This window comes from Anomaloglossus baeobatrachus, chromosome 1 (assembly GCF_048569485.1).
Source record: "Anomaloglossus baeobatrachus isolate aAnoBae1 chromosome 1, aAnoBae1.hap1, whole genome shotgun sequence".
Taxonomy (NCBI): domain Eukaryota; kingdom Metazoa; phylum Chordata; class Amphibia; order Anura; family Aromobatidae; genus Anomaloglossus; species Anomaloglossus baeobatrachus.
The window spans coordinates 140,088,217-140,104,966 of record NC_134353.1 but is presented as its reverse complement, the minus strand read 5'-3'; the positions used below and the strand labels follow the sequence as shown (position 1 = coordinate 140,104,966).

The window sequence follows — 16,750 nt, the reverse complement described above, 5'->3', positions numbered from 1 at the left end:
TGTTATCACCCATGTTCCTATGTTCTTGTATGGAGATGTATGCTATGTTATCGCCCATGTTCCTATGTTCTTGTATGGAGATGTGCGGTATGTAATCACCCATGTTCCTATGTTCTGTATGGAGATGTGCGGTATGTTATCACCCATGTTCCTATGTTCTGTATGGAGATGTGCGGTATGTTATCACCCATGTTCCTATGTTCTTGTATGGAGATGTATGCTATGTTATCGCCCATGTTCCTATGTTCTTGTATGGAGATGTGCGGTATGTAATCACCCATGTTCCTATGTTCTGTATGGAGATGTGCGGTATGTTATCACCCATGTTCCTATGTTCTGTATGGAGATGTGTGTTACGTTATCACCCATGTTCCTATGTTCTGTATGGAGATGTGTGGTATGTTATCACCCATGTTCCTGTGTTTTGTATGGAGACGTGTGGTAGGGTTTATCGCCCATGTTCCTATGTTCTTGTATGGAGATGTGCGGTATGTTATCACCCATGTTCCTATGTTCTTGTATGGAGATGTGCGGTATGTTATCACCCATGTTCCTATGTTCTTGTATGGAGATGTGCGGTATGTTATCACCCATGTTCCTATGTTCTGTATGGAGATGTGCGGTATGTTATCACCCATGTTCCTATGTTCTTGTATGGAGATGTATGCTATGTTATCGCCCATGTTCCTATGTTCTTGTATGGAGATGTGCGGTATGTAATCACCCATGTTCCTATGTTCTGTATGGAGATGTGCGGTATGTTATCACCCATGTTCCTATGTTCTGTATGGAGATGTGCGGTATGTTATCACCCATGTTCCTATGTTCTTGTATGGAGATGTATGCTATGTTATCGCCCATGTTCCTATGTTCTTGTATGGAGATGTGCGGTATGTAATCACCCATGTTCCTATGTTCTGTATGGAGATGTGCGGTATGTTATCACCCATGTTCCTATGTTCTGTATGGAGATGTGTGTTACGTTATCACCCATGTTCCTATGTTCTGTATGGAGATGTGTGGTATGTTATCACCCATGTTCCTGTGTTTTGTATGGAGACGTGTGGTAGGGTTTATCGCCCATGTTCCTATGTTCTTGTATGGAGATGTGCGGTATGTTATCACCCATGTTCCTATGTTCTTGTATGGAGATGTGCGGTATGTTATCACCCATGTTCCTATGTTCTTGTATGGAGATGTGCGGTATGTTATCACCCATGTTCCTATGTTCTGTATGGAGATGTGCGGTATGTTATCACACATGTTCCTATGTTCTGTATGGAGATGTGTGGTACAGTTATCGGCCACGTTCCTATGTTCTGTATGGAGATGTGTGGTACAGTGATCGGCCACGTTCCTATGTTCTGTATGGAGATGTGTGGTACAGTTATCGGCCACGTTCCTATGTTCTGTATGGAGATGTGTGGTACAGTGATCGGCCACGTTCCTATGTTCTGTATGGAGATGTATGCTACGTTATCGCCCATGTTCCTATGTTCTGCATGCAGGCATGTGTGGTATGTGTGTCTGTCCCTTTGTATCTGTGTATCTGGGAAGGTCTGAGCTGCAGACCACGCCTCTGCCTCTACCTTTCCTTGCACCTGTCCATGCTGAGCATTAGGAGGACCTCCTGCATCCAGATCACTACTATCTGCAGCTGCTTCTCCAGGATTTCGTCTGAGGACCTGAAGCTCTGATCTCCTGCTCTGGCTCCATCCCTGACCTGTCCAGTTGCCATCTCTCTCCTCCAAGCCCTAACATGTCCCCTGAGTGCAGTGTGGGCAGCCTGCAGAGAGATGTGGATTCTTGTCATCATGGCTGTGATTAGCATTACATGTGAATGGGCCTGCCCTGGGAAGGAGACACTTTGCACACTGTGATTGTGAATAGAGGTGTGAAGAAGAAACCTTGAGACGCAGCTTCATTACCTTATGTCAACTGGGCCAATCTATAAAGTGCCCGCACATAGAGCTCGGCCGCTGCGCGCATCACAGTGTGGACGGGAGCGCCAGGTGCGAGCACAGGTACCGGCACTGCTCAGCGCACACATGGCTCCGCTGCCCGAGCTGGCGAGCTACCTGGCCGGGCTGGACACCCTGGGACAAGTGGGCTCTCACTTCCTGCTGCCTCCTCCTGCCAGGGACGCCCCCTTATTGTACAATGATCCCCTGGGACAACCTGAGCGCCTCTCCCGCAGCGCCCCCTCAGACCTGGCGCATCTCCAGGGCATCCTGCGCCGCCGCCAGCTGTACTGCAGGACGGGCTTCCACCTCCAGATCCTGGCAGATGGCTCCGTGCAGGGCACCAGGCAGGACCACAGCCGCTTCGGTAGGTATCCGCTGTACCCTGCGGAGGAGAGCGTTATCTTCTGTTATCTTACCTAAGCTTAGCGCTGCACACCTGTGCACAGGCGATGTAGACTTCAGAGCGGCACTCCTAATGGTATGCATTGTGCAATAAACTATAGGATTACACACATCCATATACTGCACTTTAGGTCTGAAAAACCTACCTGTATACTGTCTTCTAGGACTGTGCACCTACCTGTATACTGCCTTCTAGGACTGTGCACCTACCTGTATACTGTCTTCTAGGACTGTGCACCTACCTGTATACTGTCTTCTAGGACTGTGCACCTACCTGTATACTGCCTTCTAGGACTGTGCACCTACCTGTATACTGTCTTCTAGGACTGTGCACCTACCTGTATACTGTCTTCTAGGACTGTGCACCTACCTGTATACTGCCTTCTAGGACTGTGCACCTACCTGTATACTGTCTTCTAGGACTGTGCACCTACCTGTATACTGTCTTCTAGGACTGTGCACCTACCTGTATACTGTCTTCTAGGACTGTGCACCTACCTGTATACTGCCTTCTAGGACTGTGCACCTACCTGTATACTGCCTTCTAGGACTGTGCACCTACCTGTATACTGCCTTTTAGGACTGTACACCTACCTGTATACTGCCTTCTAGGACTGTGCACCTACCTGTATACTGTCTTCTAGGACTGTGCACCTACCTGTATACTGTCTTCTAGGACTGTGCACCTACCTGTATACTGCCTTCTAGGACTGTACACCTATCTGTATACTGCCTTCTAGGACTGTGCACCTACCTGTATACTGCCTTCTAGGACTGTACACCTACCTGTATACTGTCTTCTAGGACTGTACACCTACCTGTATACTGCCTTCTAGGACTGTGCACCTATCTGTATACTGCCTTCTAGGACTGTGCACCTACCTGTATACTGTCTTCTAGGACTGTGTACCTACCTGTATACTGCCTTCTAGGACTGTGCACCTACCTGTATACTGCCTTCTAGGACTGTGCACCTACCTGTATACTGCCTTCTAGGACTGTACACCTATCTGTATACTGTCTTCTAGGACTGTGTACCTACCTGTATACTGCCTTCTAGGACTGTGCACCTACCTGTATACTGCCTTCTAGGACTGTGCACCTACCTGTATACTGCCTTCTAGGACTGTGCACCTACCTGTATACTGTCTTCTAGGACTGTGCACCTACCTGTATACTGTCTTCTAGGACTGTGCACCTACCTGTATACTGTCTTCTAGGACTGTGCACCTACCTGTATACTGCCTTCTAGGACTGTGCACCTACCTGTATACTGTCTTCTAGGACTGTGCACCTACCTGTATACTGTCTTCTAGGACTGTGCACCTACCTGTATACTGTCTTCTAGGACTGTGAACCTACCTGTATACTGTCTTCTAGGACTGTGCACCTATCTGTATACTGTCTTCTAGGACTGTGCACCTACCTGTATACTGCCTTCTAGGACTGTGCACCTACCTGTATACTGCCTTCTAGGACTGTGCACCTACCTGTATACTGCCTTCTAGGACTGTACACCTACCTGTATACTGCCTTCTAGGACTGTACACCTACCTGTATACTGCCTTCTAGGACTGTACACCTACCTGTATACTGCCTTCTAGGACTGTACACCTACCTGTATACTGTCTTCTAGGACTGTGCACCTACCTGTATACTGCCTTCTAGGACTGTGCACCTACCTGTATACTGCCTTCTAGGACTGTACACCTATCTGTATACTGTCTTCTAGGACTGTGCACCTACCTGTATACTGCCTTCTAGGACTGTACACCTACCTGTATACTGCCTTCTAGGACTGTGCACCTACCTGTATACTGTCTTCTAGGACTGTGCACCTACCTGTATACTGTCTTCTAGGACTGTACACCTACCTGTATACTGTCTTCTAGGACTGTGCACCTACCTGTATACTGCCTTCTAGGACTGTGCACCTACCTGTATACTGCCTTCTAGGACAGTGCACCTACCTGTATACTGCCTTCTAGGACTGTACACCTACCTGTATACTGTCTTCTAGGACTGTACACCTACCTGTATACTGTCTTCTAGGACTGTGCACCTACCTGTATACTGCCTTCTAGGACTGTGCACCTACCTGTATACTGCCTTCTAGGACTGTGCACCTACCTTTATACTGTCTTCTAGGACTGTGCACCTACCTGTATACGGTCTTCTAGGACTGTGCACCTACCTGTATACTGCCTTCTAGGACTGTGCACCTACCTGTATACTGCCTTCTAGGACTGTGCACCTACCTGTATATCGCACTAAAGGACTGCGCACCTCCGTGTGCACTGCACACTACCATTGCATACTACCATTGCACACTACCATTGCATACTACCATTGCACACTACCATTGCCCACTTAGCTGTGCACCGCATTATAGAGTTGCGCATCTAGTATTGTGCATCTAGCAATTTGCACCGTACAATTACATACCTAGCTGTGCACTGCACTTTAGCATTGTGCACCAAATTCTAGTATTGCGCAATTCAGCATTGTACACTACACTCTAGCATTGTGCACTGCACTCTACTATTGCACGGTCAAGCATTGTGCACTGCACTCTAGTCTTGTGCACTCTCGTATTGCGCACTCTAGCAATGCGCACCACACTCTTGCATTATGCACCGCACTCTAGTATTGCACACTAGCATTGTGCACCACACTGTAGCACTGCACGCTCTAGCATTGCCCACTGCACTCTAGTATTGCACACTCTTGTATTGCAAAGTCTAGCATTATGCACCACACTCTAGTATTGCACACTCTAGCATTGCTCACTGGACTCTAGTATTACGCACTCTAGTTTTGCAAAGTCTAGCATTGCACACCATACTCCAACATTGTACACTATACTCTAGCATTGTGCACCGCTCTCTAGTATTGCGCACTCTAGCATTGTGCACCACTCTCTAGTATTGCACACTCTAGCATTGTGCACCGCTCTCTAGTATTGCACACTCTAGCATTGTGCACCGCTCTCTAGTATTGCACACTCTAGCATTGTGCACCGCTCTCTAGTATTGCATACTCTAGCATTGTGCACCGCTCTCTAGTATTGTACACTCTAGCATTGTGCACGGCTCTCTAGTATTGCATACTCTAGCATTGTGCACCGCTCTCTAGTATTGCACACTCTAGCATTGTGCACCGCTCTCTAGTATTGCATATTCTAGCATTGTGCACCGCTCTCTAGTATTGCACACTCTAGCATTGTGCACCGCTCTCTAGTATTGCATACTCTAGCATTGTGCACCGCTCTCTAGTATTGCATACTCTAGCATTGTGCACCGCTCTCTAGTATTGCACACTCTAGCATTGTGCACCGCTCTCTAGTATTGCACACTCTAGCATTGTGCACCGCTCTCTAGTATTGCACACTCTAGCATTGTGCACCGCTCTCTAGTATTGCATATTCTAGCATTGTGCACCGCTCTCTAGTATTGCACACTCTAGCATTGTGCACCGCTCTCTAGTATTGCATACTCTAGCATTGTGCACCGCTCTCTAGTATTGCATACTCTAGCATTGTGCACCGCTCTCTAGTATTGCACACTCTAGCATTGTGCACCGCTCTCTAGTATTGCACACTCTAGCATTGTGCACCGCTCGCTAGTATTGCACACTCTAGCATTGTGCACCGCTCTCTAGTATTGCATACTCTAGCATTGTGCACCGCTCGCTAGTATTGCACACTCTAGCATTGTGCACCGCTCTCTAGTATTGCACACTCTAGCATTGTGCACCGCTCTCTAGTATTGCACACTCTAGCATTGTGCACCGCTCTCTAGTATTGCACACTCTAGCATTGTGCACCGCTCTCTAGTATTGCACACTCTAGCATTGTGCACCGCTCTCTAGTATTGCACACTCTAGCATTGTGCACCGCTCTCTAGTATTGCATACTCTAGCATTGTGCACCGCTCTCTAGTATTGCATACTCTAGCATTGTGCACCGCTCTCTAGTATTGCATACTCTAGCATTGTGCACCTCTCTCTAGTATTGCATACTCTAGCATTGTGCACCGCTCGCTAGTATTGCACACTCTAGCATTGTGCACCGCTCTCTAGTATTGCATACTCTAGCATTGTGCACCTCTCTCTAGTATTGCATACTCTAGCATTGTGCACCGCTCTCTAGCATTGTGCACCGCTCTCTAGTATTGCACACTCTAGCATTGTGCACCGCTCTCTAGAATTGCACACTCTAGCATTGTGCACCGCTCTCTAGTATTGCACACTCTAGCATTGTGCACCGCTCTCTAGAATTGCACACTCTAGCATTGTGCACCGCTCTCTAGTATTGCACACTCTAGCATTGTGCACCGCTCTCTAGTATTGCATTGTGCACCTACCTCTTTTTTAGCAACATCTAATGTTAAGATTACATACCTATCTGCGTAATAAGTTTAGGATCTCACAGCTTCCAGTATACTCTTTACAATTGTACACCTACTTGTATAATGTAATTCAGAGCTGCACATTACCTTTATGCAGTGTCCAGGAACTCTTCGGAGCACACACCTACCTGTTTATTTACATCAGACTTGCACATTTATCTGCTGTACAGTATATACAGTGTATGCCTCCAGCACACTACACTTCACAATTGCACACTGCTCATATTCGGTTATGATTATATTTCAATATATAATACCTATGCTATAGTTCAGGATTCTACGTCTATCTATAGGCAGGACACGGTTTTAAATATCTAATATCAAGCTATAAAGTTAATTCCAGTTTAGTAGCATCTGGTAAATAACATTTCTGCTGTACATATAAAAGTGACATTAACCAGATACTGATGTACTGTAAATGATATAATATACACAACTACTGCACTCATTATCCCTGAGCCTGCCTTATTATAGAGGAAACATACTGGAAACAAATAGTAAAGAAACACAAAATATAATAATATTAATTGTAAATGTGATACATTTACCGAAAAGCCTGGTCAGAGGACAGGCAAGGATGGAAATGCTTATCTGACAGGAAGAGTGAATAATGATCAGGGTATTTATTCAATGTTCTTTTTATCTGAACAAACCAACTATTGTTGATAGGCGCTTTCCCCCCCTTTTATTGATTTAGCTGCTGTATAACTGATTAAAATGTTTTCCGTCACTTTCCCATAGCCGAGACAATAAATATCAATTATTCTTAACTCTTTTGATTCCTGACATCAAATAGAAGCGGTTGTCGGCTGAAGGGTTAATTAATCTTCCAGCCTATAAAAAATCTTCAAGGGGAAGTTCATTTTATAAATGAGTGGTGGTGCCAGGCTGTCACTCCGGGCAGGCTCAGGTATGAGAAGCCGTCGTACGCTTTGTGAGCAGGGGACATTCTGCTAATAACTCGAAGTGGTAGATGGAGATCAAACGTGTTGTTCTTTTATATCGCTCTCCTTTATGCCGCCCCTATTCTCGTCTGAGCCTCCTCTGATGTGGTCTCTCGCCTGGTTGACTCACCTGCTCGTTGTTATATATTTTTTTTTTAAGATCTGCTTTGAAAAAGATAACATTAAAAAAAGACAAAATACCACCATCAACTACTGAAAACTAAGAACTTAGAAAAAAAGCAAAAATCACAGATGATCCACAAACATGAAGTGCACATATCACATGCTTTCTGGAGAGATCAGACTAACCCCTAGACATCTGGATTATTCTTATTTTTATACCCCCTGGCAATCATGTCTGACACATTATTTAATATGACGAACACTGGAGATCAGCTGGAAACCTGCATCAAACATAAAATGGCAAACTCCAGCCCTGTAGGGTTAAAAAAGGAAAAAACAATATTGACAAACAGTAAAAACTAATAAAAAGTGACTTAGATGCTTCAGATCTAGTCTAGGATCCCATTATAGATATATGTATGTATGTATGTATGTATGTATATATGTGTCTGTGTGTGTGTATATATATATGTGTGTGTGTATATATATATATATATATATATATATATATATATATATATATATATATATATATATATATATATATAAAACACAGTAAAAATGCATAAAAAGAAAATATTTTTTATGCATTTTACTGTGTTTTATATATATATATATATATAAAATATATATATATATATATATATATATATATATATATATATAAAAAACACAGTAAAAATGCATGAACAGAAATATATAAATATATTTCTTTTTATGCATTTTTACTGTGTTTTATATATATATATATATATACACACACACACATACATACATACATACATACATACATACATACATACATACATACATACATACATACGTATGTATGTATATGTGTGTGTGTGTGTATATATAATATATATATATATATAAAACACAGTAAAAATGCATAAAAAGAAATATATTTTTTATGCATTTTACTGTGTTTTATATATATATATATATATATATATATATATAAAATATATATATATAAAACACAGTAAAAATGCATGAACAGAAATATATAAATATATTTTTTGTATGCATTTTTACTGTGTTTCTACATAGTTCTGCTTTTCTGAAGATTGCAATATTGCAATACATGAGGTTTTTCCATCTTATTTGGAGCCTATTCACACAAAGGGGAGAGACGATTTAGATTTCTTGCAATGACCAGTCTTAATTAAAGTGATGTCATTGAGAAAATTCATTGGCATGAGGAGAGATGTGACACTTCCAGTTAATGGAGTACAGGCAAACAGACCAAAAATTGTCCGGGTGTATCATTATTAATCCATGATCCATTGTCGCTGATTTGTACATTATTGTTTTCTTCCAGGTATTCTTGAGTTCATCAGTGTGGCCATCGGTCTGGTTAGTATTCGGGGGGTGGACACCGGTCTGTACCTTGGAATGAACGATAAAGGAGAACTCTTTGGATCGGTAAGTTTGACCCCCGGATGTTTAGAGACGCAATAAATATAGTATTTTATTATTCTTTTTTATTCCATCCTATGTATTTCTATACTTTTAGAATAAATTAGTCAATCCACTAAGAAATGAGTACATATTGTAAATTCCCATATTCTACAACACATACACAAAGAATTTTCATTGTTTTGACCCATTATAGTCACTGTTTGGCCAAATACACTGGTTGGAGTGAGCCATCATCGCAGCATGATGTTATTGAATGGATACTAATACTAAGGATTTACATTATTTTACTCACTTATATACCACTAGAAGGTGGCCCGATTCTACGCATCGGGTATTCTAGAATTTACGTATTGTGTAGTTCATGTATGATTTTTGTTATATATATATATATATATATATATATATATATATATATAGAGAGAGAGAGATGTTGTTGTCTGTAGTTACCAAGTGTTTGTGTAGGCCCTGTACATGTTCTGGGTGTGACGGGGGGTGAGAGCGGTGTTGTATGTGTGTTGCGTGTGTTGCGTTGTTTGTGGAGCGCTGTGTGTCTGTAGCGTTGTGTGTGTGTTGCGCGGTTTGTGTGTGTGTGGTGTGTTTTGGGGGGAGGTATGTTTTGTGCAATGTGTGTGTTGTGCGGTATGTGCGTATATTTGTGTGTGCCGCGGTGTTTGTGTGTTGGGTGTTGTGTGTGTGCAGCGTTGTCTGTGTGTGTGGGTGTCTGTGTAGGGCAGTTGTTTGTGGTTCCCAGTGTGTGTGTGTGTGTGTGTGTGTGTGTGTGTGGTGTGTTGTGCAGTGCGCGTGTGTGTGTGTGCATCAGCCTCTCTTCTCTCAGCCTACCTCTCCCAGCCTCCCTCCTCCCAGCCTCCCTCAGCATCAGCCTCCCTCTCCCAGCCTCCCCAGCATCAGCCTCCGCCAGCATCAGCCTCTCTCCTTCCAGCCTCCTCCAGCATCAGCCTCCCTCTCCCAGCCTTCCCCAGGATCAGCCTCTCTCCTCCCAGCCTCCGTCCTCCCAGCCTTCCCCAGCATCAGCTTTCCCCTCCCAGCCTCCCTCAGCATCAGCCTTCCCCAGCATCAGCCTCTCTCCTCCCAGCCTCAGCCTCTCTCCTTCCAGCCTCCCCCAGCATCAGCCTCTCTCCTTCCAGCTTCCCTCAGCATCAGCCTCCCCTTCCCAGCCTTCCCCAGGATCAGCCTCTCTCCTCCCAGCCTTCCCCAGGATCAGCCTCTCTCCTCCCAGCCTTCCCCAGGATCAGCCTCTCTCCTCCCAGCCTCCCCCAGCATCAGCCTCTCTCCTTCCAGCCTCCCTCAGCATCAGCCTCCCGTTCCCAGCCTTCCCCAGGATCAGCCTCTCTCCTCCCAGCCTCCTTCCTCCCAGCCTCCCTCAGCATCAGCCTTCCCCTCCCAGTCTCCCCCAGCATCAGCCTCCCCAAGCATCAGCCTCCACCAGCATTAGCCTCTCTCCTTCCAGCCTCCCCCAGCATCAGCCTCCACCAGCATCAGCCTCCCTCGTCCCAGCCTCCCCCTCCCAGCCTCCCCCAGCATCAGCCTCTCTCCTCCCAGCCTTCCCCATGATCAGCCTCTCTGCTCCCAGCCTCCTCCAGCACGCCGTGCTCCTCTGCCGACACTCACACACCCGATCGCATCCACTCACACACACCCGATCGCATCCACTCACACACACCCGATCGCATCCACTCACACACACCCGATCGCATCCACTCACACACACCCGATCGCATCCACTCACACACACCCGATCGCATCCACTCACACACACCCGATCGCATCCACTCACACACACCCGATCGCATCCACTCACACACACAGACACTGACGATATCGCACATACGCGCTTATACTCACAACATCCGGGGATATCACATGCTTCTGGCCATGTGATCCTCCGGCAGGTCCTGGAAGATCACAACAGCACAGTATCGCCGCCGAGAAGCAAGCGATATCCCAGGATGTTGTGAGTATGTGGATGCGATGTGATGTGTGTGTGTGAGTGAGTGTGATCTGATTTGTGTGTGTGTATGTGTGTGCTGTTATGTGTGTGCTGTTATGTGTGTGCTGTTATGTGTCTGTATTTTCCGCCGCTGCAGGACCTTGATGTGTGGATGCGATGTGATGTGTGTGTGAGGTGTGTGTGAGAGTGAGTGTGAGCCGGTGTACACTGGTAACTATGATACACATCGGGTAACTAAGGGACCTTAGTTACCCGATGTGTATAATGGTTACCAGCTTTCACGGCCTCCGTGAAGATCCCAGCATCGCAAGGTTATGTGTGGCGCTGCTGGGATCCTGACGGAGCCGGTGTAGAAGCAAGAGATATCCCAGCATGTTGTGAGGTGTGTGTGAGAGTGAGTGTGAGAGTGAGTGTGATCTGATGTGTGTGTGTGTGTGTGTACTCACCTGGGAATCGGGGCTCCGTGTCAGTTGGGCCAGAGCGAGCGTGCATTGCGTGAGGGGGGCGGGGCCTGCAGAGAGCCGGGGCGAGAGGCCAATCCGTGTGGGGGGGCGGGGCCATGGCGAGCCCAGCGGCCAATCAGCTTTGTGTCACCGTAAGGACACAATTTCGGAGCATGACAGACAGATAGACAGACAGATAGACAGACAGATAGACAGACAGATAGACAGACAGATAGACAGACAGATAGACAGACAGACAGACAGACAGACAGACAGACAGACAGACAGACAGAATAAGGCAATTATATATATAGATGTTTCCCCGAAAATAAGACACTGGCTTATATTTTTTGCCCCCAAAAATGTGCTAGGCTTAATTTTCGAGGTAGGGCTTATTCCTGGGGAAACACAGTTGGAGGAAAGTTTACACCCCCCCCCCCTTACCAGACACTTTATTATTGAACCACATCTAGGGCTTATTATCAGGGTAGGGCTTGTATTTAAGTCTTACGCTGAAAAGGCTGAAAATTCCTGCTAGGGCTAATGTTCGGGGAAGCACAGTTGTGCTATTAATTCCACAGCACTTTATAGACATCATCAGCGCTGTCCTCATTGGGGCTCACAGTCCACATTATCAGTAAGTCTACAGAATGTAGACGGAAACAGGAAAACCTGAAAGAAACCCACACAAACCTGTGGAGAGCATACAAACTCCTGGCAGATGTTGTCCTTGGCGGGTTATAAACCCAGGACCCCAGCACTACAAGACTGCAGTGCTAACCACTGAGCCATGTAGTTTATTGTGAAAGGGTCACTGTATTTACTTTTTTTTAAGTGGGTGGGACAATTGTGCACTATAGGCTAAAATTGTAATTGTGTCATTTGAGAAGTAAAGTAGTCATGATACTTTTAAAATTAAGTAAATCTCATGTTTGTGGCAGATGTTTTAACACTAAAACACTTAGAACCAAAATCCTTGTCACATGGGTCATGCACATAAATTAATGAGAAACACCAAAACATTATACGAGTATAAGATACATAAAAAACACTCATTTCAAAAATTCAGAAATGCAGCACAAGTATAGGAAATGAAGGCAAGAGCCCTGGTGCACCCTGACAATAATAATCTTAGCCAAAAATAGAGATAAGGCATTGGTATATACACTGAATTAGGAAAAATTCTTATGACAATAGTAAGAAAAACCTATTGAGAGGCACCACTGAAAATGTACCCAACTGCAGTATAATAACATATGTACATATATATATATATATATATATATATATATATATATATATATATATATATATATATATATATATATATATATATATATACAGACTGGGATCTATATCTCTCTGGAAAGAGAGAGAACAGAATGAACCTGCTAATACTAAGCCTATTAGGAAAGGAAAGACCTAAGTAAAGGTTTCAGTAAAGACTCAAGGAAAAGTTCACAGTACAGTACCCGTTATATAAGCCTAAACCAGTAAGAGTCAAGGACCAGAACCTTGCCGCAACCGACGCATGTTTCACAGAAAATGCTTTTTCCAGTTGTGCATAGGCTAAAATTGTAATTGTGCCACTTGAAAGGGAAAATGGTCCTGGTACTTTTAAAATTAAGCAAATCTCATTTTGTGGCAGACGTTTTATTATTACAAATGTAGTTTCATTGAACAAATCTTAAAGCACCACTAAAGCGTTGCATTGGTTCTTTGATTCTAAGGTCTCTGCTCCTAGTAATATACTATCCTATCCTTTATCAATGCTGCTCCTGTATCACAGCGCCATCTTGTGACTGCAACTTCTGTTTGTCTGGAAGTAAGGCCACAAGCTCTCAATACAACTCTATGAGATCCTCAATGAGACTCTCAAAGATTTGCATTGCGTTGTGACCTCCGACTTGCTCCATGAAACACTAGAGTGATCCGGTAGGTAACTACTGGAGAAAACCAACTGGAGCAGTGTGGATAGAAGGTGAAGACGGTGGCAGGTGAGTATAAGACAGCGGGCAGGGGACTTATATTAGAAGTACCACTCCAGCAGTAACATACAAAAAACCCCAAAAACCTTGGAGTGGTACTTCAAATACATTCCTGAAAAATACTTCTATAAGTTACTAATATTATTTTTCTCTTATTTAAAGGAAAAGTTGACTTCTGAATGCATTTTCAGAGAACAGTTTGAAGAAAATTGGTATAATACTTACTCATCGAACCTATACAAACATGGGGACTCTGGAAGGAGATATTTTGTGGCACTTAACAAAGATGGCACACCAAGAGATGGAGCTAGGGCTAAAAGGCATCAAAAATTCACACATTTTCTTCCAAGACCTGTGGATCCAGAAAAAGTGCCTGAACTCTATAAGGAAATGATGGGATATAGTTGAGAATGTAGACAAAACCTATCTCCTTGCTATTTCGGAGCAGCTTTTTCACAAGGAAAAGTGAAGAAACAATGGTCCCTCATTGCCATCGGTGACCAAGACCAAAGAATGCTGGTGTTCATAGTAAGGACCACCTACACTGTGGAAGCGGTCAATGTAACTGGTGCATGAAGCAGACAGCCAAGATACAAATGCTGCTTACCTTTGGGAAATACATGGCTATTTAAAAAGCATATTGGACCACCTGATTGGCACTGATGACACCTCCATACCTCTAATTCAGAAGAACTCATAGGATATGCCAATGTGGCCAATCATGACAGATTGCAATGTAAATTGCCGCTCAGTACTTCCCTACAGACATTTCTCTCCGTCTTGATAAAGATGCAGTTTTCAACTTGTGGACTTAATATTCATATATCTAAAATATATATTTATTTTTTATACTAATTTATTTAAAAATTCTATTTTTTACCATTGTGCTCATGGACCGGTCTTAGTTCTTTGACCATGGGCTAAACTCTTATTTTATCAGCCGACTACGACATTCCAAATTTCTGACAACTCAGTGAAAGTCATTTTTGAAAATGTTGATTTTTGATAATGAAAACGATCTATCAGATCAGGATACATTGGGTATGGACAACAAAGGGCGGTAATGGAATCCTGCTATGTATATGAATGCCTTAAAATTGTAACAAACTAAATGTCCATTTTCAAAGGTATTAAACCGCGAGATAAAAGCGTTGGTATTGTTTTGTTTTTGGAGTTTCTTTAAGCCTCTGTATCTACACCTGTTGACATTAAACATATCCTAAATGACTTTTAATTCCGCTGGAAAGCTTGTTACCTGCTTCCATTCATTGTGGTTTGTCATTCCAGCCAATGTTAAAGAACATTATTTTTCAATATCTTTCGGAAGATAAGGCCGTGACTTGGCAGCACATTCTCTAGATTGTCATGTGATTTGTTTTGGCAACCGTATCAAGCGAAAGGAACTTGACAAGTTTCCTTTTATGTAAGGTAGGGAGATAGCAGAGCTGCCAAAATGGGCCCATACAGGTATTAAAACGTCTTATTGCGGTAATGAGGATGGATGGATGGATGTGAGAAAAGGTGCTGCAACTGACCGATCATCTATAATAAAGACCATACATGATGGCATTGGTTGGGAGTTTGGAAGATGTGGCTTATCCATCTTATTAAAAGGATGGTTCGCTACTCAGCATAAGTGGCCACATTGCTGTAAAACTCATAGGCAAGGCTTTTCTTAAATACCCTGTGTAGTACATTCTGCCTTTAAGTGACGCTATCGCTCATCCCCATCAAGTGACCCCCGGGCTCCGTGACCTCTGAGATCTGGTGATGTGAAGTCAACTTCTAGTTGACCTGACGTCACTGAGGTAGGCCCCAGTCTTCCTGAGTGACTGGGCTGTGGGTGAAGTTTCACCGCTTGTCACAGCCCAGTATTGCTCCTTCTTGTGGCGCTCTGCAGTAAAGGAGTGTGTGAGATACTGGGCTGTAACGAGCGGTGAAACTCCACCCACAGCCCAGTCTCTCAGGAAGACTCGGGCCCTCCTTGGTGAAGTTGGGTCAACTGGAAGTTGACATGACATCACCAGATTTCAGAGGTCACGGAGCCTGGGAGTCATGTGATAACAGGGGCGGGCTGGGCTGGGGGGGCAATTGCCCCCCAGGCTGCTCTCCTAGCTATTGTAGAGGGCCGGCCACCTGCTGCGTAATATCATTATAACACACATGGCTGCGCACAGTGAATTGAGCGCGACCATGTCTCTTGTACTGTGATGTGGCCGGGCACACTGAGACATTAGGGAGTCGGGACAGACAGTGCTGACCGGCCGCATAGTACAGGAGACACGGCCGCGCGCAGTTCACAGTACGCGGCCATGTGTGTTATAATGACGTCATGCAAAGCGCGCTGCCTCCATCCAGCCGAGGAGCATCAGTCAAAGGGTTACAGTTACATCCCAGTGGCTAGGAGATTCCTGGGTAGTGGGTGTGACCGGCTTTGTTAATGGGCGTGGCCATATTTCCTCCCGTCCACTATAATCATACAGGCTTCACCCGCTCCCCCTCCCCCTGCAACCCCACTTGGAGGTCTTACCTCAGTCCCCCGCTTCTATTATAAAAAAAGTCCAGGACACCTGGAGTTTCTTTCTGTTAACAGCTGTGTTGCTGAAGCCCCTCCCCTTCTGATCACATGGGCGTGACATCACCACAGGTCCTTTAGCCTATAGGGATTTTACCATCAAACAAGTCTGTGGCCGCACGGGAGAGAAGAGGAGAGAAGTGTCCCCCAGTCATCAAAAGTAAAAAGCCCCCCAGTATGTGTCTGTGTGTCTGAGTGTATAGGATTGTGTCTGTCTTTTGTGTATGATTATTTGTATGTGAATGTTTTCAAATATGTATACACATCTATGTGACTATCTATGTATGTATCTGGATATATATGTGTGTGTGTACATCTGTACGCAGGTGTGTGTATGTATATACGGCCATACGCAGGTGTGTGTATGTGTATACGGCTATACTCAGGGGTGTGTATGTGTATACGGCCGTATGCAGGAGTGCGTATGTGTATACGGCTGTACGCAGAGGCGCGTATGTGTATATGGCTGTACGCAGGGGTGCGTATGTGCATGCGGCTGTATGCAGGG

General features: G+C 44.5%; 1 protein-coding gene across 1 annotated transcript; it reads left to right on the top strand.

The window, feature by feature from the left end:
* Positions 1-2,048: 2,048 nt before the first annotated feature.
* FGF20 (fibroblast growth factor 20) lies at positions 2,049-14,782 on the top strand. Its single transcript, XM_075334398.1, has 3 exons — positions 2,049-2,328; positions 9,167-9,270; positions 13,830-14,782. Exons 1-3 carry the CDS (start codon positions 2,049-2,051, stop codon positions 14,073-14,075), a joined length of 630 nt encoding a protein of 209 aa, XP_075190513.1. The 3' UTR covers positions 14,076-14,782.
* Positions 14,783-16,750: the final 1,968 nt, after the last annotated feature.